This window comes from Meles meles, chromosome 13, assembly GCF_922984935.1.
Source record: "Meles meles chromosome 13, mMelMel3.1 paternal haplotype, whole genome shotgun sequence".
In the NCBI taxonomy this organism is placed as follows: Eukaryota; Metazoa; Chordata; class Mammalia; order Carnivora; family Mustelidae; genus Meles; species Meles meles.
This window is the reverse complement of record NC_060078.1, coordinates 68,642,439-68,665,976: the sequence shown is the minus strand read 5'-3', so window position 1 is coordinate 68,665,976 and position 23,538 is coordinate 68,642,439. Positions and strand designations below refer to the sequence as shown.

General features: G+C 47.1%; 1 protein-coding gene across 1 annotated transcript in view; it reads right to left on the bottom strand.

Moving 5' to 3' along the window:
* The window catches only part of RBM20 (RNA binding motif protein 20), a 180,722-nt gene that overhangs the window by 42,019 nt on the left and 115,165 nt on the right, over nt 1-23,538 (bottom strand). The window contains exons 2-5 of the mRNA XM_046027448.1: nt 6,358-7,444; nt 4,896-4,957; nt 2,767-2,861; nt 2,272-2,369 (exon numbers count right to left, since the gene is read on the bottom strand). Of these exons, the coding sequence (XP_045883404.1) occupies nt 2,272-2,369; nt 2,767-2,861; nt 4,896-4,957; nt 6,358-7,444 (1,342 nt within the window). The remainder of the gene's footprint in view (nt 1-2,271; nt 2,370-2,766; nt 2,862-4,895; nt 4,958-6,357; nt 7,445-23,538) is intronic.

Sequence of the window (23,538 nt, the reverse complement as noted above, 5' to 3'; positions counted from 1 at the left end):
GCCAAGTGTTCCTTGTGTGGCCCCTCCTCAGGCTCAGGCTGGATGAAATCTCCTCTCCAGCCATTTGGAGGAAGCAGCACTCAGAGCTTCCAGTAATTGACACAAATTATCATGAATCATTATCAACATGAGTCATTACCAATACGAATCATCAGATCGCTTGTGCCCACCGCACACGTAAGTAGAGAGCTTTCATGGGAGCCTGGCAATGTCCCTCAGAAGGGGCAGACACCACCACAGGAATTACCATGCAGATCTGCACGGGACTTGCCCAAGGTCATGAGACTCTTCCCCCCTCCCCCCTGCCAGCCACCAGCCCTGGGGCAGTCCCGTGATAGCTCCGCCTTGGACGGGATTGGTTCCCCACAAAGGGTTCAAAGGAACTGGTTGCTCAGTCACAGCCCTTGTCACTTATTACACATGCGCAGTTCGTGGGCCACTGTCCTTCCCAGTCATGCGTGATTCCCCATGACAGCTCTGGTCTCCGTGCAGCCTCGCTCCCACCACTGGCTCTGACCACCCACCAGGAGACTGCTCGGAGGGTGTGGATGTTCCAGGATTTGAGACATCATCAAAATGATCAATTTCACAAGTTGGATAAAAATGACGCTGTTTTACTTTGGAAAGTCATTATTAGTGGGGTGATGGCCTCCACTTAAGGAAACGGAGCCTCAGTGCAATAAAGTGACTTGCTGGCGGCCCCCTTAGCAGGTGGGCTCCAGCCTAGGGCTCGACCTTAGGTCTCTTGGCTCCACATCCACAGAAGAGGGCTTCCAGTACACCAATCAGCGCTGGAGGAGGGGACGGGGTCCTCCTGCTTTTGCTTCTCCTCCACCACTCAGCCTCTTCCCCTCTATAAAGGAGGGGCTCAGGTGACACTGTCTCCCTTTCTCTGCCCAGACCCCTGGCCCATCTTCCACCTAATCCAGCCTCCCCAATCTGGGCACAGTCCCTTTTTTCTGGTGCTAAGATCTCAGAGCAAGGTTGTGGGCACAGACATGCCTCCATGATCCACAGTGGGAAGCAGGCCCCGCTGTGGCGGTGGCCCTGGGAACTGCCTACACCCCCATCCGACCCAAGGTCAAAGACAAATGAAAGGTCTCCTCACTGAACCCAGCCATTCTGCTCTCCTGGGACCGACCCAAAGCTGCACTGACCCGGCGTGGCCCTCGGCATAGAGAGGGCAGAGAGGGAAACCACAAAATTCTCTTTCACCGAAACGTGCATGGGCTGTGAGCCCAGAGCTCCCTCTTGGAGCGCTTCTCCCATTAAACATCACACATGGACAGACACAAACAAATAGAAATCTGCGCCCAGGCAGGCCTCCCCATCCACTCATCCCCCAGGGCCTAACAACGACACTTCTCAGCTCGCCCACCCACAGCTTTGCATGAACACCCCGAGGCAGCGTGCAAGGGACAGCACCTGGAGGTCTGCTCTCAGAGCTGGTGATTGGGGGTCGCAGGAGAGGAGAGAAAAGGGCTGCAGCTGTTCACATCACAAAGTGGAAGAAATACAGGCCTGGCCACAGACACACGGACCTGCAGCCTCTGGCAGAGTCCGGCCACACACATTCTGTTTTACAGTTGGTCTGGTTCTGGGCTTCCCACCTCCTTCCATGTGTTTGTTCTCAGGAGAGGAGATGCCCAACAGCTTGGGGGCGAGGAGTGGGGAGAGGCTACACATGGTGGGCAAACAGCAAAACCAAGAGGGAGAGGAAACTGTCACCATCAGTGGGAAAAGGAGGAAAAAAGCTTTGGGGGACGGAAGAGCAGGTTGCAGAGAGAGGAACGAGAATACAACCAAAAACAAAGGACTTCACAGAAGCAATTACTTCCTCAAAGGGCCAACAAATAACATGACTGCACGGTCCTTACTTTCAAACACAGTTTCTCTTTCGGGTTCAACTTTCAGACTTACCCACTCATAGGAAATAACCAACTGGAATAAAATATCAAAAAGTCTTAAAAACACACACATATACAAAAGCTCCATCCTTTTCCTTCCCCCACTAAACCAATGTCGAATGCTAGAAAGTCTAGGCATGCTTTGGATTTTAATAACGTATGTTAGTGTTTTTTAGCTATGTGTTTCAATACTAGCTGAATTCAACAGATGCCAGCCTCTGCCCAAGGGACACGTTTTCCTGCACTACACGATGCGCCAGCTTCATCCCAGCCTCCTCTGTGTACCTCTACACCCAGGCAGAGCCAGGTGATACAAATGCTTTGACAATGACGATGACAATGGAGAAAATGCTTCTGTACTCACATTTGTGCCAGGGGCAGCCGAAGGAAATGCGGGATTTGCCTGAGCAAATGACCTTGCTGGAATGGCTGCATATGATGATCCGAGATTTGAGGCATAATCTAAATGATAAATTACACCAACTGTGTGAAATCCTAGTTGTTGACTTTACCTTCAGAAGTCATTATAATGACATAAATTGGAAGAAAAAAATTAAAATAGTCTCTTAATATATCGCTTAGTGATTGGTATAATTTTTACCCCTGGGCATGTTGATAACCAACAAAGCCTTATGTCTGTAAGAGCCTAGACAGTAGGCCAATAATACATTTTAGTGTCTTGGGATCTATTTGCCACCCAGACACACACACACACACACACACACACACACACACAGATGGGAGGCAGGGAAGGATAGGGCACATCGGCAGGGAAGTCTAGTTATTAAAGACATGACATCCTAAGGCTTTAGGAAGCTAGTTTCTGCTTCAGGCTGCTGACCTGAAGGGCCTTACTCACCTTCAGAGTTCCCAGCAGGGTTATAAACAGCTGTGCTGTTAGGAGAGGAACACAGCGTTCCCTCTGCTGAACCAAGTATACACCGGATACCAGCGCTGGAGAGGGGTGGGAAAGGGGAACCAGGAACTCAATAAGTAAAATGAAGAATTGCCATATGACCCAGAAATTCCATTCCTAGCCATAGGCCCAAAATAGTTGAAAACCGACATTCAAACAAAAACTTGTACACGAACGCTTATAGTGCACTATTCACAATAGCCAAAAGGTAAAAACAACCCAAATATAGACCAAAAGATGAACACATAAACAACATGTGGTACATACTTACAATGGAATATTATTCAGGCATAAAAAGATTATATGTGCTACACCACAGGTGAACCCTGAAAATATTTTGCTAAGTGAAAAAAGTCAGTAATAAAAGGCCATATATTAAATGATTCCATTTGTATGAAGTGTCCAGAAGAGGCAAATCCACAGAGACAGAAAGGTTAGTGGTGCCAGGGACTACAAGGGAGGGGAAAAGGGAACGACTACTTAATGGGCATAGGGCTTGGGGTGATGAAAATGTTCAGGAACTACATAATGAAAGTATTTGCACAACTTTATGAATCTGCTAAATACCACTCACTTGTACACTTTAAAATGGCTAAAACGGGGGCTTCTAAGTGGCTCAGTCGGTTAAACATCTGACTCTTGATTTCAGCTCAGGTTTGATCTCAGGGTCGTGAGTTCAAGCCATACACTGGGCTCCATGCTGGCCGTGGAGCATACTAATTAATTAAATAAATAAATAAAATAAAAATATAAAATAAAATGATTAAAATGATGACTCTTAAGTGAATTTTAACACAATAAAAAAGAAGGTGCCAGAAAACGGGGCCCCTATAAAATTATCTTTAAAATTGTGATAAAATATACATAACACAAAATTTACCATCCTAACAATTTCTAAGTGTACAGGTCAGTGGCATTAAGCACATTTACCTTGTTGTGCGACCATCACCACCATCCATCTCCAGAACTCTTCATCTTGCAAAATGGAAGCTGCCCCCATTAAAAACGAACACCCCACTTTCCCTCCCTTGAGCCCCTGGCAACCACCATTCTGCTTTTTGTCTCTGTGAACCTGACTCATCGAGCTACCTCCTGTAAGGGGAATCGTCCAGTATTTGTCCTTTTATGACTGGGTTCCTTCACTGAGCACAATGTCCGCGGGTTCGGCCATGCTATCACATGGGTCAGAGGTCCTTTCTCCAAGGCTGAAAAATATTCCAACGTCTGGACAGACCTCATTTTGTTCATCTCTTCATCGGTCAGTGGACGTTTGGGCTGGTTCCACCCATTGGCTACTGTGAATGAGAAAGGGAAGCCTTTCCGATGTACTTTGTTCAAAACACTCAAGGCCACTCTGCTCTTCACATCCCCAGCCATATGGCCCCTTCTCCACCTGGATGGCCCCAGCCCTCTGCGTACTGCTGTGTCGACCCTCCCCTGCCTATTCTCAGCCCAACAGCCAGGGTCCTGCTTGCTTGAGCCAGAGAGCATTGCTCCTCTGTTCGGTTCTCTGATAATCCAGTCACTCTCAGAGCAGAATGTCCTTACAAGAAGCCCAGGAGCTCAAATCTGGGGCCGGCACCTTCCCTGGCTCCTCACCCCAGCACCCCACGCTCATCATACTGACGTCACCTGAGCATCCCAGGACCACACCAGGACCTTCAGACTTGCAGTTTCCTCTGCCCCAGGAGTAGTCGTCTGCCAGACAGCCCTGGGCTCATTCCACCCCCCACCCCGAGGTCTCCTCAGAGAAGCCTTTCCCCAAACACCCCACCTAAAAGGCAAGGACCAGCCCCCCGTGAGGGCACATGCGTGTGCACACAGGCTTCCTGCCTTGTCCGGACGCTGTCTTCAACTTAGCATTTGCCACCAGGGATGCTATGTAAGTCAATTGTTTATTTTACTGTCTGTCCCCACCCGCACCCCACGTTAAGCATAAGCTCCTTGAGGACGGGGTGTTGCCGGTTTTGTTCTCTGCTGCTTCCCCAGCGCCTAGAATAGAACACGCCGCAGGTGCTCCAGGAATGTTTGCGGAGCGTGTGCAGGCACCTGCTCTCCTGGCCAGCACTCACTTTTCCGAGAAGACCAGGCATTTCTGAGCATGGAGTTTCCCTTTCACATGCAGCTCCCAGTCCTAGACCAGAAGGAAAGGAAAAGTGACCGACGTAGAACTGAGTCCAAGAGAAGGAAAGGGATGAGTGCAGGCTTCCCCGTCAGGCTAGGGGGCTCAGAGCCCAGCAACCGAACCAACCTTGCCAACCCCTCTCCCTCCCGGGCTCCTCCCCACACCCTCCTTCCCGTCTGTCCAGCCCCCACGCCATCGACCAGACCCGCGTATCCAGCACCCATCTTGGACAGGAGCCCAGAATCCCAAGCCAGAGGCCCTCCTCCCCTTCCAATGGACCCTTGGTCCCGTGGCACCTCCCACCTTCCACCCCCACCTTGTCCCTCAGAGAGACCCCACCCACTTCTCTGACCCGTTCGGGAAATCTGGCAGGTGGACTCAGTGAGCTGCAAAGCTTATGAGAGACAAAATGTGCCATCACCTCCCGGTGTCGGTCCGCACCCCCTGCACAATCCCTCCCCCCGCTGAGTTGAAGGGATGAACTTGCACAGTGTGACCCAAGCAGAGGTGAAGGACACTGTGGCATGACTCCCACTACCCAGGGATCGTGGTGCTCTGCAGATTGAGTGGGAGAAGACAGGGGCTGCACAGCCCAGTGCTTAAGTGACCCAGGTTCCGGGAGCGCCAGACCCAGGTTCAAATCTCTACTGGGCCACTCTCTCGCTATGGGGCCTTGGACAAGTCCTTTCCTCTATCTGGGCCTCAGTTTCCTCTTCTGCAAAATGAGATAATAATAGTCTCTGCCTCACAGAGTTACTGCTGGCCCACGGAAAGGATTTAATACGTTAGCTGTTTTAGTACTTATTGCTCTGGAATATTTCACTGCATCTTTAATACATCTTGGGGGAGGATTTACACTATAATAGACCTTTGCTTACAGGGGCCCAAAGCATCTTATGACCACGGGGAAGGGGTGATGAGGCTCCATCTCCGTCTTGCAGATGGGACACTGAGGCGCTCTACAGTGATGTCCCTCGGTCTCACCTGAGACATGCTCTCTGGACCTCAGCCAAAATTCTGCCAGCGTTTTCCTTCCCTTCCACACTCAGTATGACGTACTCTGAGCATACCCCAGAGGAAGAGCTCTCCTCAAGGAGGCAGGAGACCAGTTCCTGAGTCCCTTCTCTGTCACACGGGTGCGGTCAGCCCCACTCGGCTGCAGCTTTCTCATCGATAAACTTGGGTAGGATCTGTTACTTGCCTTAAAGCAAGGGAGTGGTCCCGATACATTTCTGAAACAAATGTGGGTTCTAATATTTCTAATTTTGATCAAGAGTACTGATGGCAAAATCCTGCCCCCAAGTCCCCAGCCGGAACCGTTCCTAGCTTTTGAGTGGCTATCGTTGGGTTGTGGGAGTGAGCCCCCCCAGGCTCCAGCTGTGGCTCCCGGGCTGTCTTGGAGGACTCACCTTCAAATCAAAGACCTTCTTGTCGCAGATGCTACAGACGTGGGGCAGGTGCAGGGGGGCCACACCATGAAAGTCATTCAGCTCATGAGCCTGCAGGGGCCGCACGGACAGCAGGGCCGGCTCCTCCTTGGCCCGCCGCCGGGCACCGCTGAAACCCTGTTTGCTGTTGTTCAGCCGCCCCCCAAAGGAAGGAGAGGTCCTGTCAGGGGTGGGCTCCTCGGGGTCATACAGCTCATAGGGCTGGCTGGGGGGTGGAGGCCACAGGTTAGGGCCTGATGTCAGATCGGGCTTGCTCTGGCCAGAGAATCCATGGGGGCTCTCCCACTGGCTGTTTGGACCCTGCAGCAGCGGACCTACCTCGCCTTTCATGCCCCCGGCCTGCTCAGCCGCAAATCCACCTGCCACATGCGACCCTTGGGAGCTGGGTCCGTAGAAGTCCTTGGGAAAGGCAGCTTGGCCGTCTTGCCCTGAGTGGCTATAGTGGCCTTCGTAGGTCATGTTGCCTGTGGTAGAGGCCGTGGCCGGCAGGAAGCTGGGCTGACTGTCTGTTTCCGAGCCATACGCCTGGCTCGAGTTGGCCTTGCCATACTCGTAGAATCCTGCTGCAGCAGGAGCAGGCCCTGTCTTGCCAATGCCCAAGATGACCGCTGACTGGGCGGGGGTCTGAGGCATGACTCCACCGAAAGGATGCATCACCACGGTGTTGGGGGGTTGGGTGGGAAGGTTCACGGAGGGCCCCGGGCCTCGTGTCTGGCCGGGGGGCGAGAAGCCAATTGCATTAGAGGGAAACCGGGCACTGGGCACAGTTGCAGCATGTTGGGGCACCCCAGTGTGGCTGTGGGGGGCACTGATCACAGACGGATGCCTCAGCTGGTTGAAGAGAGGCTGGGACATGGCCACTTTGGAGAGGACTTGGTTCAGGACTGTGGCGGCCGCAGTGTTGTTGGTGACAGCTGTCTGTGCCAGCTTCAGCCGGTGGAGGGTGAGCTGGGCTTGCAGCTGAGCCAGCTGGAGGCTGGCAGGTGAAGGAAGCAGAGGGTTCGGGTTACCCACCGAGAACGGGTTCTTGTCCAGGAGCTTGGCGGCACTGCAGAAACACAAAAGGCTAGATACAACAGCCAGCTTCACCAGGGGGCACGGGGCTCTTTCTTCACGTACGCGTGGTCGCCCACATCCTCTAAAACCCACCCACACTGACCCCCACATACAAGCTAGTCTGCAGAAAACCTGTACTCACACATGCACCAATTTGTTCAAAACTCCAATAGAAGGGGCACCTGGGTGGCTCAGTGGGTTAAAGCCTCTGCCTTTGGCTCCCAGGGTCCTGGGATCCAGCCCCGTGTCGGGCTCTCTGCTCAACAGGGAGCCTGCTTCTCCCTCTGTCTCTGCCTGCCTCTCTGCCTACTTGTGATCTCTGTCTGTCAAATAAATAAATAAATAACATCTTTAAAAAAAAAAAAAAACTCCGATAGAAAAATTATTTTATGATAGAACAGTCAATCTCACTGGTAATCAGAGATACAAGTTAAAACCATTAGAAAAAAACATCTTTCTCTAGCAAAATAGCAAAAAAAAAAAAAAAAACCCAAAAAAACCAACAACACTTTTTCTTAGTAACAGCATTCAGTATTGATAAGACAAAGCGGAGTGGACACATTGTTAGTGTTAGTCTAAACTCGTGCAACTTTGTTAAAATAGAGCCTGATAATACGCACTCATTACAGCTACACTCTCCGACCTAGTAACTCAATTCTGTAAATCTGTCCTAAGAAAATGAGCTAAAATGCAGACAAAACTTGATGCCTAAAGAGGTTTAATAATACTACATCATTTAAGAGTCCAAAGTTGAAAATGACCAATTTCTGATAACAGGGGTTAGGAGGGGGTTTCAACAAAGTAAATTATGATATAGCTACATAATAAAATGTCAAGGAATCATTTACTATTGATGCAAATTTCTACTTTATTATATAATATTTAAAACATTCCAAAAAATGTACCCAACACCAAGGTTAAAACAGGAAACATTCCAACATACTAAAATGCCCCCGGTCTCTGCTCTCCCCATCCATGCCACACCCTACCATTGCCGACAGTAGCTACTATCTTGGATTTGGCAAGGTCATTGTTTACAACAACAACAAATTAGTGACATGAACAAATCCATATACTCTATATGTTAAGCAAAAAAAAAGAGCAGGCTTCAAATTCACATGCAGAGTAAATTATGTGTATATTTGTGCCAAACACATTTTCATCCCGATCCTCATTGCACATCCAAAAGCAACAGGAATCAAGCTCCCTTCAATCCACTCTCAAATCCAAGCAGCATAAGGAATAACCCAAAAAAGTCCCAAGTGAAGTCTGAACCTGAAGTCGTGGGCAGTGGCGGGCTCTCACGGAAGCTTACTGTGGCTGTGTTCCATCTGACGTGTGCCTTTCACGCCTGACCTCTGTTGGTTGGTTATGGTGTTTTCTCTACCAAAAACCAGGATGCATGATCCCAGAAAGTCTGGACATGTGGCTACTATTGTCAGGTCTGTTTGATAAGACTGTAGTTTCTGGGTCTTCAACTCCCCTTCTGGGTAGTGGGTGTAATCGGGGAAATGTGTTTGGGATGTCGATGAACTGGAATTCCCAGTCACGGTAACGTTAACAAGAAGAACAAGACTGAGCATTTGAACCTGGGTTACCACGGACCGCCCAGGCTCTACCTTCAGCATGCCTATGGGAGTCTGGGGCAGAGACTGCAAGGCTGGGACCCTTCAGACAAGGTGTTCACTGTCACAGGCTCTAGACAGAGTGAGTCTGATGAAACAAAGAAGAGAGAGAGGCTTGGGGGTGGGCCCAGTGAGGAAAAAAGGGGAGACATGGAAAGTGTGGGCATGTCACAGCTCTCCCACTTTGGAGACACTTTGAGGAAAGAGAGCTTCTGCTTAGGATGGCATTTTGCATTGGTCTGAGGAACAGTGGGTGGCAGGGAAGAGGTGGGGCATACCCGGTGGAGAGGAAGGTGAGTAGGAGAGAGCCTAACATTTACTGGGTGGCGATGCTCCTGTGTGACCAGTGCTCAGCCTATGTCCTCCCCTGTGATCTCTCCAACAGTCCTACTGGAGAGAAAATGCTCACCCCATCTCGCAAGGCAAGAATCAAAAGCACAGAAAGATGAGGTGACCTTCTTATGAACACTCACTGTTGCAGAATATAGGCGTGGGATTTGAACCCCAGCCGGGCTTTGAAAAGAAGAGAAGGGACCACCGGTGGTTGGGTATGTGGCTTCTCAGCCCTCCCTGGGTACAGCTTCTCTTCATGGGCTGCTGCGACACTTTGTCTCAAGTGAGTTCTCAGAACATCAGGCACACCAACATTCACCCCTCAGTGCAAAACACATTTCAAAGCCAGATAAAAACGACTTTAAATGATTCTTTCCCATTCTGTGAGAAATCAAGACTTTTCCGTAAGTCACCGAAGAGACATTGCCTTCACCCAGCCAGCAGCCCTTCTGTGCTCCCAGGACAGAACAGTTTGGCTGTGTTTTAAGACGCTGGGGGGCTGGGGGAGTCAGGGTTACAGGTGGTTACAGACCTTTCCTCCTCTCGGTGGTTGTGCTGGTTGCAGCCCAGTCTTGGGGCCCCAGTGTGTCCCAAGCAAATCATGGCAGCTGCAGAGCCAGGGAGGCACTAATTGTCTATGCAGGCAAGAGTATGATGATAGATTTCTACTTGTGTAGTATTAAGTAGCTGAGCTTTAGAAGAGCAATTAAGCTTAACTGAAAACCCTGCCCACACAGGGCCAAACCTTCCTACCAGGTTTGTCCGCAACACAGCCTGTCCCCGCTGACAAGGCGATAATGAGGTGCCAACTTCGTTTCCATGACCAGGGTAAGGCAAGATTGGTTTTGTTTTCCCCCAGAGAAGTCAGCTGTATTTTCTAAAACTGTGTTCTGGGCTGGAAGGAGCTCTTGCAAGAGATTCCCCTTCACCTCTGAAAGGACATGCGAGGAAGAGCTGTCTTTCCAACTAGGAAAGCCAACCTCGCCGGGTGTTTGTAGGTCAGCCACGAGAAAAAAGCGCTCTTCGAGTGCGGCGCAAGTTACAGAAGTTCACCCATTGAGACGCAGCGTGAAGTAATGAAATAAGGCTCACTAGATTTTCTTCCCAACTTCTGCTTTGCCTCACAAATTCACATCGTCCCTGGCTTTCACCAACTTTGAGTGGAAGTGATTCCGCATGAATCATGAGGGTTAGGTGCCTCTTTTGAATCAAAGCTCCTTAAAAAGGAGAACACATTACCCTATTTAAGAGAAAGAAAGAGAAGGAAAAAAGGAAGGAAGGTATGTAGGAAAAAGAGAGAGAGAGAGAAGGAGGGAGGGAAGGGAAGAGGGAGGGAGGGAATGGATGTGATAGGGAGGGAGGGAGGAAGCAAGCCCTAAAATCCTTAGGCTACAAGAGTTAAAGACCTGAAAGTCAGGTGCATATAGCAATCATATTTCTAAGCCCCAAACTATGAGATCCCTAGGGGTTAGAACTAATGTCGCCTTCTTGTATTCCTGCTACCTCCGTTTGTCACTGTTACCTCACTTAGCACATCCTGCTTTGTGTTAAAAATAATTGCTAATGTACCTTTCTCCCTCTACCAGACATAAGCTTCACAAGGGAACAGGGCGAGGCATGGGGATTCTCCCATCCTCCTCCCATGCTGTCTGGTACCTGGCAGTCACTCAGTAACCTCGGTGAAGGGAATGAAGAAGGAAGATAGTAGACATGGGTCATCAGAACCTGGAGGCTCTTTAAGATGTGGACCACTCATGTGAGAAGTAGACATCTCTGTGGATAAAAACCCTCTAACAGTTCAAAAAGAAGAATGTATATATACCCAGGAAGAAGATGGATTTTGTTGTTGTGTACAGCTCAAACCCCAATCAGGTACAGAGTCATTTGCCTCGAAGAGTACCTACCATTCCCCATTCCAAAGCAGGAGTTCCAATACATCCTTCTCCGTGCCCAAGTCTAGGTTTTGAAATTGAATGAATAATCCCTACGGTAGGCTGAATAATGACCACCTCCCAAGCTAATCCAATCCTCATCCCCAGAACCTGTAAATGTAACCATACATGGTAAAGGGGACTTTGCAGATGTGATTAAATTAAGGATTGTGAGATGGAGAAATTATCCTGGATTATCTGGGTGGGCCCAATGTCATCACAAGCATCCTTAAAAATGGAGGCAGGAGGATCAGAGTCAGAGAGAGAAGATATGTGGACGGAAGCAGAGGTCTGAGACGAAAACAGATGCAATGCTGGGCTCTGAGAGGAAGGGGCCATGAGCCAAGGAAATGCAGGCACTCTCCAGAAACTGGAAAAGTCAAGGAAATGAATTTCCCCTAAAGTCTCGAGAAGGAACCAGCCCAGCTGACACCCTGACTTTGCCTCAGTGAGACTGATTTTGGATTTCTGACTTCCAGAACTATAAAATAAGAAAGTTGCGTTGTCATGAGCCCCTCAATTTCTAGTACTAGGTTCCAGAAGCAATAGGAAACTAACATAATCCAGCAAGAAAATTAGATGCAAGAGAGGCTTTGTCTCAGAGTGGCAGTGATGGTGTGGGGGTATTGGTTGGATCTTATTGGTATAGACTCAGCCCGGGGGCCCAGGAAACAGACCTTCTGACTGGTTGTCCCAACATTCTCTGGGAACCTTGGCAGAAGCCAGCAAAACCCAGACGTTTCCTCCTTTTCAAAGTCAGCTTTCTTTAACCCAGATGGATGAGTGGCAACCTGGGAAATCTTTGAACTGCAGGAATCATTTAGGGATCAAATCATCCTCTCGCACCCCCACCCCCCAACAAGGAGAGAAAGTGACTTGCCCAGAGCCACACAGCTGGGTGGCAGCAAATCGTTAGTGAGAGCCCAGATCATCCAAACCAGCTTCTCGTGCCTGACAGAATAGCACTGCCTCCAAAAGCCCTAGCTAAGCCCCAGAACTATCTATTTCATCACCAAATTATCATCTCCACCCATATTTCTCTCTCTGCTCTGCTCCTGACTACTTTTGACATACTGGTAACATACTCTCACTGAGCACCAGGGCGATGCAACGTGCAGTCCCCCTTCTGGAATCCCCACAACTCTGGACGTGGTAGCAGGGAGGCCCCCTTGTCTGGGGAGGGGGTAGAGGCAAAGTTCTCTGCACCTGCTGCATTTCTTCTCCTTAAACTGTGCAGTGGCACCGTTTGCAGCCAAGAAGGGGAAGCGTGAACCGAGGAGGCGGGTGTGCCTCCTAGCGAGTTCTGCTGCCTGGGTATCTGGCAGGGAGCTGGAACAGCTTATCACTCAGCACAGCCCCTGTGACTCACCCAGGCCTCTGCAAGGCTAACTGCTCCCGCCCCCCCCCCCCCCCCCCCCCCCCGCCAACCCCCACTGCCCTGGCGCCAGGGTTGCCTTTCTGAGCCATTAATTGTTACAAAGAATTCTCCGTGCATAATTACATTAAAAACTCTGCTTCCCTGCTCACTTAGACAGCATTTTTTAATTAAAGCAGCATTTCTCTCAAGAGTTCTCAAAATCAAATATAACATAAAGGAGAACTGGTTGCCTTTAGAATGCCACGATATTCATGAAATCCAGATGAAAACTACTTCTAATGGTTTAATTCTGTAGTGTTGAAAGGATGTGCAACATACTGTATTCACCGGAGAATGAAACAGCTGTCTTGGCTTGAAAATGCTCATTATTTGTCCCAGAGCTCATTACTTGTCCCAAAGCTCTTTCATATTTTATTCTGAGTCCCAAGCAGGCTGCAATGATGGATTCGTATTTGGGCACAAGGAGGGAGGCAGTGTCTTTCCTTGGTTTGAGACAGGCACGGTGCTGGAAACTCAGCAAGATTTTCGTGATGTACCCAGTCCGGTTCTGAAAGAGGGTAGGGCACCCAATACACAGGCAGGAGCTGTGGGGCCTCTGCTCAGAAACAGAACGGGCATTCATGTGTTTGTTCATTTGGTCCACGTGGACTGAGCATCTATTAGGCACCAGGCAAAGTTGCTAGGTGATGGGAACACAGAGATAAGCAAAGGGAAATCTTCCGGAGAGCACAGGGGAGCCAGATCGCCCCAGAGGGTGATCAGTGTGCTGACACCAGCGAGCAGAGACCGTAAGGCCCAGGGTAGGGGTGGGGTGTTCAAGCCTCAGACGTTTTAGAGAAATGCAACCAACGAAAGAAAAGGCCGTCTCAAGGGCTGTCCCTGAACTTGAAACAAGGACAAACATTCCAGACTTATTAGGCCACCTACAGAGCAAAGATGCATCAGCTATCAGCAAAAGGCAGCTGTAGGGTAAACTGTGGTCAGAGACCCAGGCTTCCACCTACCTGCCTCTTACCGGTTGTATGATGGGGAAACGTCACTTAATTTTTCCAACACTCAGAATTTTCTCATCTATCAAATGGGACAGTAACCTCATCCAATGTGAAATGTGACACAAGCCCAGCCAACCAGAGCCTGCTGGCCACGGTGACTGGCTCAGGGATGGACACTCCTTGACACTCTGTTGGCGCAACTGGGAGAGAGACAGTCTTTGGTCCTGCCATGAGTGGGTTGCTAAGCTGGTTGAATTTAAACCAGCGTTTAAGGAGAGGCTGCTTGAGAACAAAGCTCGCCCAAAGGCACTGCCCAAAGACAGCAGCACAGGCAGCTTCAGAATGACCTCCTGGGGAGGACTTGAACCAGCATCCCCTGCCTCTGCTTGGACATTTCTGTACATGAATCAATGCACTTCCTTTATTTGCTTCATGAAAATAATAATGTCATAAGAAGGCCGACCTACCTGAACCATCTGCTTCTAATTCAGATGGCTCCCCACGACGGCCTCCCACTGACTCGAGAGTTCCCTGTTACCCTCCAGTCTCCTCTACACAGTGCCCTAACCGGAAGGCCCCAGCAGCAGTGGAAACTCAGGCAGTCACTTTGCTGTGACTCTCTGCTGACCAGAGATACCTGCTTCTTGGAGGTTTGGGACACAGAATGCTCCCCCACCCTTTCTGAAATAAGAGCCCCATATCCTGGTCTCTAGGCCAGGTGTGAATGGGATGCAGAAGAAAAGTCCCCCACAAGGGGACAGGCTGCCTGATAACCTGCTTCCAGGTATGGAGATCCTGCTCTGGCCCTACAGGGGCTCCTGTGAGCAGGGGATGTTAATGCCTTGTGGCCCTCACCTGGGGACAATTTCTAACTAACACCATTCGTTTCACACGGAACAGGCCAGTTTGGGTATACTAAGAACTGACTTTAAAAAGGGCATGAGTTACCGCCCTGGAAGAAAAGGATCCTCATTAAAGACACAATGGTTCTTGGTCTTCCTTCCCGTGTACACAGCCGGCGACGGTTGGGCTGCAGGCTGCCCTGCATGAATCGGGGGTAGGAAAATCGGGCATTGTGGGTTCTTGACCTAACTAGAGGCTTGTCGTCCGTGTCACAGTGGATGACAGACTCTACCTCTCTGAGCCTCGGTGTCCTCATCTATAAAAAGAGGTCACAATCTTGTCTTGGTCACATTACGAGGACTGACGTGGGGTTAAGTAAAGCATTGTCGGATCCCTCTGCAAACTGCGCAGTGCTGCACACAGGGCTGGGCGTGGCATAGTCTGGAACGTTATTAGAAAGAGAACATTTCCTGTGAGTACAACACACCCTCCCTTTCTGAAAACATTCCTCCACAGAGGAAGTGGTATTCGAGACTCAAGTCCTTGGAGGTAAGCTCATCGCCACTAGGATTCAGGGTAGGACGCGTTAAAATCAGTTCCGCTACATTTACGGAGTACCAGCCATATCAATGTGATTGTGCTCTGCACCCCAGATGGGGGCGGGGATGGGAAGCAGCACGGCCCAGAGGCTAAGGGCACAGGTTTCCAAGTTGGCATCAAGATGGGTGTGAATTCCAGTTTGCTACTTGTAGGCTGGAGATGGTGGCAAATACTTATCCTCTCTCAGCCTCAGGGTCCTCGTCATTAAAGCAGGGATAGCTGCATCTAAGCTATAGGCTTTTCTTGAGGGTTAAATGACAGGGTGTACGTAAATCGTTCTGCATGGTTCCTAGCACACATTAAGCATTCACCGAGCAATGTCACAGTGACCATTTCTACTACTAGTCTTTTTACCATCGCCATAACCATGACCATCACTATCACCATTACCATGACCATGACTATCAACCTTACCATAACCATTAGCAACCACCATCACTATAGCCATTACGATCACCATTACTATGATCATCGTGATTGCTGTGACCATTACTATTACCGTCGCCATTACTAACACCATGACCATGACCATCACCGTCACTATCGCCATTACTGTCCCCATTACCATTACTATCCCCATTGTTCTCACCGTTACCTTCACTATCCCCACGACTGTTCTCATCAGTATTACTATTGCCAATACCATCACCATGAGCATGACCATCACCATCACCGTCATCATTATCATCAGTGCAAATGGCAGGTGGGCTCTGCCTGGGCAGAGAGACAAATCTGCCTTAGAGACAGATAGGGACGGAAGAGGGAAACGCAAAGAGATGTTCAAATGGATGGAAGGGGAATAATAATAAGGGTGGATGCCTGCTGAGAGAGGAGAAAGCAGGAGTGCGGATTGGGACTTGGGGGGAATGGAGAGAGTTACAGCAGCTGTTCGGTGACCTGGTAAGTAGTCAGCAACAGACTTAAAGGGCTGTGGGTTAACGACAAGGATGCAGCTGAATGAAGTTCAGCAGTATGAATGTGTGTGGACTCACAGCAAGGTTTTCCCTGGTAATGCTCAGCCACCAGGAAGCAGAAGCCAAGAACTATAGCCCAGAGCACTGGAGTGCCTAAGTCAACCAGAATGGTCATCTTTGCAGTTAAGTACAGTATCTTTCAAGATAATCTCCCGGGAATTTAAATTCACTTCCAGTTTGACTCAATTCCCTTTCCTGGTCAAGCAATGAAGGTGTCGTTTCTTCTTACGTGCTGAGATATAAAATATAATCCAGGCAAGAGAGCTCATGACCAGGGAAGAGAATGTTTTCCAGGTTTGGTCACACCTTCATCATGTGGTCAAATCAAATAAAGCGCAGTGGCTCGGGTCAGGTCATTGCTGAGTCCTTGCCTTTCCCTTGTCTCCTGGGAGCTGAACTTCAAATCATGAATTCTTAACTCTACCATAATGCTCTTAGAAGCTAGGTCAGGATGTGAGCCACAGAAACAGTCCCTGAAGGCCAGGTTACAAAGATGAAAATGATGATACCGCAGTAATATCAGAGCTAAGGCTCAAATTCTAGCTAATTATCACAAACGTTAAGTGCAAGAAGAGGCCTTAGAGATCACTTATGTTTAACCCACTCATTCTACACAGGGAAAAAAAGTGGAACTTCGTGAAGTTGGTGTAATATGTGAATCACTCCAAGTCACACAGCTAACTAGAGGAGAGCAGGGACTGGAGTCCACGTCGCCTCATCATTCAGGGCTAATGAAGCTCTTTCGGTGGCACACATCCCCGTCAACATTCCTGCCAAGTCTTCTCCTTCGTAAGGAGAAGAGGGCGGTCACACTTATTTTTTTGATAGTGCTATCTGCTTAGCAACAATAGGGCTACTGGATTATCACTAGTGAGGGCTCCGTGTTTAATTTCAAGATGACTGGGTCAATGCTGGCATTATCCCATGTGTGGGCTTTAGCTATGACATTACCACGGGATGATTCACATTACCATGGTGCCTCTTGCAGGCGTTCATAACAAAAATGATGGTCTTACCATCTCTCTTCTGTCGTGTGTTTTTAGTTGAAGTATTTTCTTTAGTTAAATTTTTTTTTCATTTTTAAATTAACATATGATGTATTATTTGTTTCAGGGGTACAGGTCTGTGATTCATCAGTCTTACACAATTCACAGCTCTCACCATAGCACATACCCAATGTCCATCCACACCGCCCACCCTCGCCCCTCCAGCAACCCTCAGTTTGTTTCTTGAGATTAAGAGTCACTTACGGCTTGCCTTCCTCTCTGGTTTCATCTTGTTTCATTTTCCCTCTCTTCCCCTATGATCCTCTGTCTTCTCAAATTCCTCAAATCAGTGAGATCATATGGTAATTGTCTTCCTCAAATTGACTTATTTTGCTTAGCATAATAGCCTCTGGTTCCATCTACGTTGTTGCAAATGGCAAGATTTTGGGTTTCTTGATAGCTGCATAATATTCCATTTTGTGTATATGTGTATGTGTGTGTGTATACACATATATATACCACCTCTTCTTTATCAATTCATCTGTTGATAGACATCTAGGCTCTTTCCATAGTTTGGTTAGGAAGACACAAAGAAATGGAAAAATGTTCCATGCTCATGGATTGGAAGAACAAATATTGGGAAAATGTCTATGTCACCTAGAGCAATCTACACATTTAATGCAATCCCTATCAAAATACCATCAACTTTTCTCAAAGAAATGGAGCAAACACTTCTAAAATTTATATGGAACCAGAAAAAAAACCCATACAGCCAGAGGAATGTTGAAAAAGAAAACCAAAGCTGGTGGCATCACAGTTCCAGACTTCAAGCTCTATTACAAAGCTGCAATCATCAACACAGTATGGTACTGGCACAAAAACAGACACACAGATCAATGGAACAGAATAGAGGGCCCCAAAATGGACCCTCAACTCCATGGTCACCTAACCTTCGACAAAGCAGGGAAGAATGTCCAATGGAAAAAAGACAGCCTCTTCAACAAATGGCATTGGGAAAATTGGACAGCCACATGCAGAAGAATGAAGCTGGGTCACTTTCTTACACCACAGACAAAAATAGACTCCAAATGGATGAAGGACCTCAATGTGAGACAGGAATCCATCAAAATCCTTGAGGAGAACACAGGCAGCAACTCTTAGACCTCAGCTGCAGCAACTTCTTCCTAGAAACATCGACAAAGGCAAGGGAAGCAAGGGCAAAAATGAACTATTGGGATTTCATCAAGATCAAAAGCTTTTGCACAGCAAAGGAAACAGTCAATAAAACCAAAAGACAGCCAACAGAATGGGAGAAGATATTGGCAAGTAACATATCAGACAAAGGGCTAGTGACAAAAATCTATAAAGAACTTATCAGGGACGCGGGGTGGCTCAGTTAGTTAAGCGTCTGCCTTTGGCTCAGGTCATGATCCCAGTGTCCTGGAATCGAGTCCCACCTCTGGCTCCCTGCCTCTACCTACCACTCTGTCTGCCTGTGCTCGCTCACTCTCTCTCTCTCTGACAAATAAATAAATAAAATCTTTAAAAAAAAAAAGAACTTATTAAACTCAACACCCAAAGAACAAACAATCCAATCAAGAAATGGGCAGAAGACAGGAACAGACATTTCTGCAAAGAAGACATCCAAATGGCCAACAGACACATGAAAAAGTGCTCCACATCACTCGGCATCAAGGAAATACAAATCAAAACCACAATGAGATATCACCTCACACCAGTCAGAATGGCTAAAATTAACATGCAAAGAAACAACAGGTGTTGACAAGGATGTGGAGAAAGGGGAACCCTCCTACACTGTTGGTGGGAATGTAAGTTGGTGCAGCCACTCTGGAAAACAGTATGGAGGTTCCTCAAAAAGTTGAAAATAGAGCTACCCTACGATCTAGCAATTGCACTATTGGGTATTTACCCCAAAGTTTATAGCAGTTAAAGTACTAATCAGTGTTTACACTTCATTAACTATCTGATTTCCAGGATAATCAAATGGGAAGTTATGTCAGTTATGCTCATTTCCAGTTTAGTTATAAAGACTGAGACCAAGAAAGGTCTAGTAAAGCATCTGAAGACAGTCAGCCAATAAGGGACTTGAATGAGGGTCTGTTTACTCTAAGGCCAGGATTCTACCCTCGGCTTACATATTCACTAAACAGAACTTCTCAAACCACATTCCTAGCTCTATTTCTTTTGATGTGATTTGTTTTGCAGGGGCTTTGTTTTGTTTCTTTAAAGATACTAAAATATAAAGAAATTTCTTTATTTTGTGGTTTTTCTCCCAATTTGTCACAGTATTTCATTTTTTCCCCAGCTCTACTGATATATTCTTTATGTTTTTTATTTATTTAAGTAATTTCTGCACCCAACATAGGGCTTGTACTCACCACCCCAAGATCAAAAGTCACACGCTCTTCTGACTGAGCCAGCCAGGTGCCCCACCAGCTTTATTGATAGTAACATTGTCTAAGTTTAAGATGTACAATGTAATGGTGTGATATGTAGGTATTATGAAATGATTGCCACAATAAGTTTGGTTAACAATCTAAGATGTGGTACTCCACGGTACTCTGTTCCACGTTCCTTCAGTCAGAATAAGATTCTCTAAACCAGGGGATGTGCAGTCACCAAAGGGCAGCTAGCTGCTCCATAACTGACAAGAGAGGCCTGCCTTTCCTGGTGGAGTTATCAGAAGTGATCAAATGCGCAAAGGAGAGCTGATAATGCCGCAAATGCAGAGCCAAGAACACACACTCTGCTAGCATCAGGACGGGGAAGACTTACCGCAGAGCAGAATTAACATGGACATATCCACCAAGAACCATGCATTCCTTTTTTTTCTTTTCCTTCTTCTGTATCAATTTACTTTCTGTAAAATATCTTTTATTTTATAAAACAAGGGGAGCCTGGGTGGCTCTGTTGGGAAAGTGTCCGACTCTTGATTTTGGCCCAGGTCGTGATCTCGGAGTTGTGAGACGGAGCCTCGAGTTGGGCTCACATGCTGCGCATGGAGCCTGCTTAAGATCCTCTCCATCTGCCCTCCCCAGAAAATAAATATAAATAAATAAATAAATAAATAAATAAAATGTTTTATAAAACAATAGTACTGCCGGTGGTAACTTATTTTTAATATTCACTTTTTTTTTGTTTTGAACTTTAAAAGCTATAAAAATATGAAGAATATAACAAATCTTTACAAGTTTATTACCTGCTCATTGCCCCAAATTAACAAATGCCATGATTATGGTCATTTTTGCCTGATATATTTTTCTAAAAAAAAACACACACAAAATTATACAAAATCAAAGTCCCCTTTGAGACTCTGCCCAATCTAATTCCTCCATCTCCCTAAGGACATCCATGTGTCATGTGTGTGTCTATCTATATATCTGTCTGTCTGTGTCTCTCTCAATAAGAAAAAGTATAAAAATAAGAGACTTTTCTATACCTGTGTGTGCTTATAAACCAGCATGTAGGACTGGTTTCGACAACACTTCTAAAGAAAGAAATGCATATTCTCTGTAGTTAGTTCCTTCCTTCCTTCCTTCCTTTTGGAAAGATTTTATTTATATATTTGAGAATTTGAGAGAGAGAGAAAGAGGGCACTAGTAGGGGTTGGGGGGAGCAGTGAGCAGGGATCCTGACGCGGGGCTCCATCCCAGGACCTGGGATCATGACCTGAGCCAAAGGCAGACGCTCAGCTGCCTGAGCCACCCAAGTGCCCCTCTGTAGTTTCTTTGAACACACTGAGGCTGCAGGCAGGGCGGTGGCGTGAAAAACTCGCTGACCTAGAAGAATTAGAAGACCAGGTGCCACAGCCACTGCTTATCTCCTGTGGGACCGGAAGCTGGTCAGCCCTCTTTTCATGCAGAATGAGAAAGCTGGATGAAAGGACCTCCAAGATCTCTTCCACCTCTGAAATCTGATAAACCTCAGGTTTAGTTTCCTCATCTGTCAAATAGAGATAATGTCTGCTCTGGCTAGCTGTTGTCAAGAGTGAACGTGATATGGGTGCCTGGGTGGCTCAGCGGGTTAAGCCGCTGCCTTCGACTCAAGTCAAGGTCTCAGAGTCCTGGGATCGAGCCCCGCCTCGGGCTCTCCACTCAGCAGGGAGCCTGCTTCCCCCCTCTCTCTGCCAGCCTCTCTGCCTACTTGTGCTTTCTCTCTCTAACAAATTAAAAAAAAAAAGTGAACGTGATGGGCAGGCTCGTGGTAAAGCATGACGATGTCTCAGGTAGAATCAAATAATATTTAAAAAAAAGAATCAAATACTATTTAATAATAACATACAAATATAAAATGAACATTATTTACTAATATATTATTCATATTCATATACTACATATTATTACAATTATATCACATGATTGATATACAATAAATGTTGTAAAATAATATAATCTATAATTTATTATTATTACTTCTCACAAATTAAGCTATTGTTAAGCTCCCGGAAATGCTTTTAAAGAAACTGTTGTTATATATATGGTGTGGTTCAGATATTCATGTTGCTGGCAAGTCGGCATAAATCACTTAATTTCTTCTGTCTTGCCCCGCTGCTCCATTCGCCTCAATTATGCTCTCCTTGCTCCTACCACCTTGTGTCCTAATTGTCTACACAATTGCTCATCTGATGTCCTTGCTGCCTCATGATTATTTTGAAGGCAGGAATTCCGTGTTCTGTTTCATGTCACAGCACCCGGCATGAGGTTGGGTGTGGAACCAATAAACACTCCTATACACGTACACATCCATTGCGTGTGTGTGTGTGTGTATAGACTTAGCAGTCATGTGTCATACTCTCCATTTGGCTTCCTGGCCAGATGTTCCATTTATATGTTGCTACAGGCTCTGAAGAGGAAGTTCTGCAGAGAACGTGAATGAGATTTGGTCTTTGAACACTGTCCAAATTATGTAGATACCACCAACCACATCAAGTATAAAATTCTAAAATATTCAACAAATAGACTGGTTGCCATATTTTTCCCTTTAATGAAATCTGAATAAAATGCAATTTTAGTGTATGATCTGAGAAGATGTGTCTAATCTGCACGACTCTGAGATAAAACACATGCTCTGAGAATGATCCCGTGTTCTCCTAACTTTATTGTCTGTAGTTTGTATCACCAAAGGTTTTCTGGTAAATGCATAAGGATGGTTATAAAAATTTAAGCCAACCTTAAATCAAAATAAAATTCTAGAGTAATTGTCTAGAATTAAGATTCTCAGTCGGTATAGCTGGTCTCTTCCCAGAGTTCCCTAACTATTAACCCAGACATTTTAACCAACGTGACTTAAGCCAAACTATAGGAGTCCACATGAAATTCAGGAGGCAGTGTGGGGTAGTTGTGGGGGGTGTAGCACTGTTTTGGTCATAAGTAGACCCACTGAGTAAACAGACTTTCCCACCGAGAGCTGTACATCTCCTTGTGGTCAGTTTACCCTGTAGACCTTACTTTTCTCATCTGTGAAATGGGAGGGTCAGATGAGACATTTTTAAGGTTCCTTTATGCCACATGATTTGAGGATGGTGAATGTTTTCTTAAAGCTATTATTTATGGCACATGGAAAAGTTAAGATCATCCAGCCATGGTATCATGATAGATTTCATCCTTGGGAGGTCTGAGTTTCTAGCCTCTATCCCTCCTCCAGTTCTGGATGACCTCAGAGAGAGGCATTTAACCCGCACTCAACAGACCTGTCTGTAAAATGACACGGTGAAACCAGAGCTTTTTTAAGAATTAGGTGGACATCAGGAGAGCTTCTTAAAACACAGACACTGGGCTCACTCCTAGTTGCTATACCAGGAAGGCTGGGTTGGAGCCCGAGAATCTGCATTTCTAACAAGTCCAGGGGACAATGATGCTATACATTGAGAACCACTAAACTAGAATGTGTTGAACCTACCTTGCAACTCTAAGAATCCATGGTGAGTTACAGAGAACTTACTAACAACTGTGTTTTCACAGATGCTTCTATCTACTAGGCAAACAGTACACCAAGAAGGGCCTTCTTTTTTCATAAGGGTTTCAGACACTACAGAAAGAACTTCAAGGACACACGCAGCTACCCTTATACCTACCTTCCTTTAAGAGACTCAATCCTGGGCGCCTGGGTGGCTCAGTGGGTTAAGCCGCTGCCTTCAGCTCAGGTCATGATCTCGGGGTCCTGGGATCGAGTCCCACATCGGGCTCTCTGCTCAGCGGAGAGCCTGCTTCCCTTCCTCTCTCTCTGCCTGCCTCTCTTGTGATTTCTCTCTGTCAAATAAATAAATCTTTAAAAAAAAAAAGAGAGACTCAATCCCTGGGGCACCTGGGAGGCTCCGTGGGTTAAGCGTCCGACTCTTGATTTCGGCTCACGTCATGAACTCAGGGTTCGGGGATGGAGCCTCACCTTGGGCTCTGCACTAAGC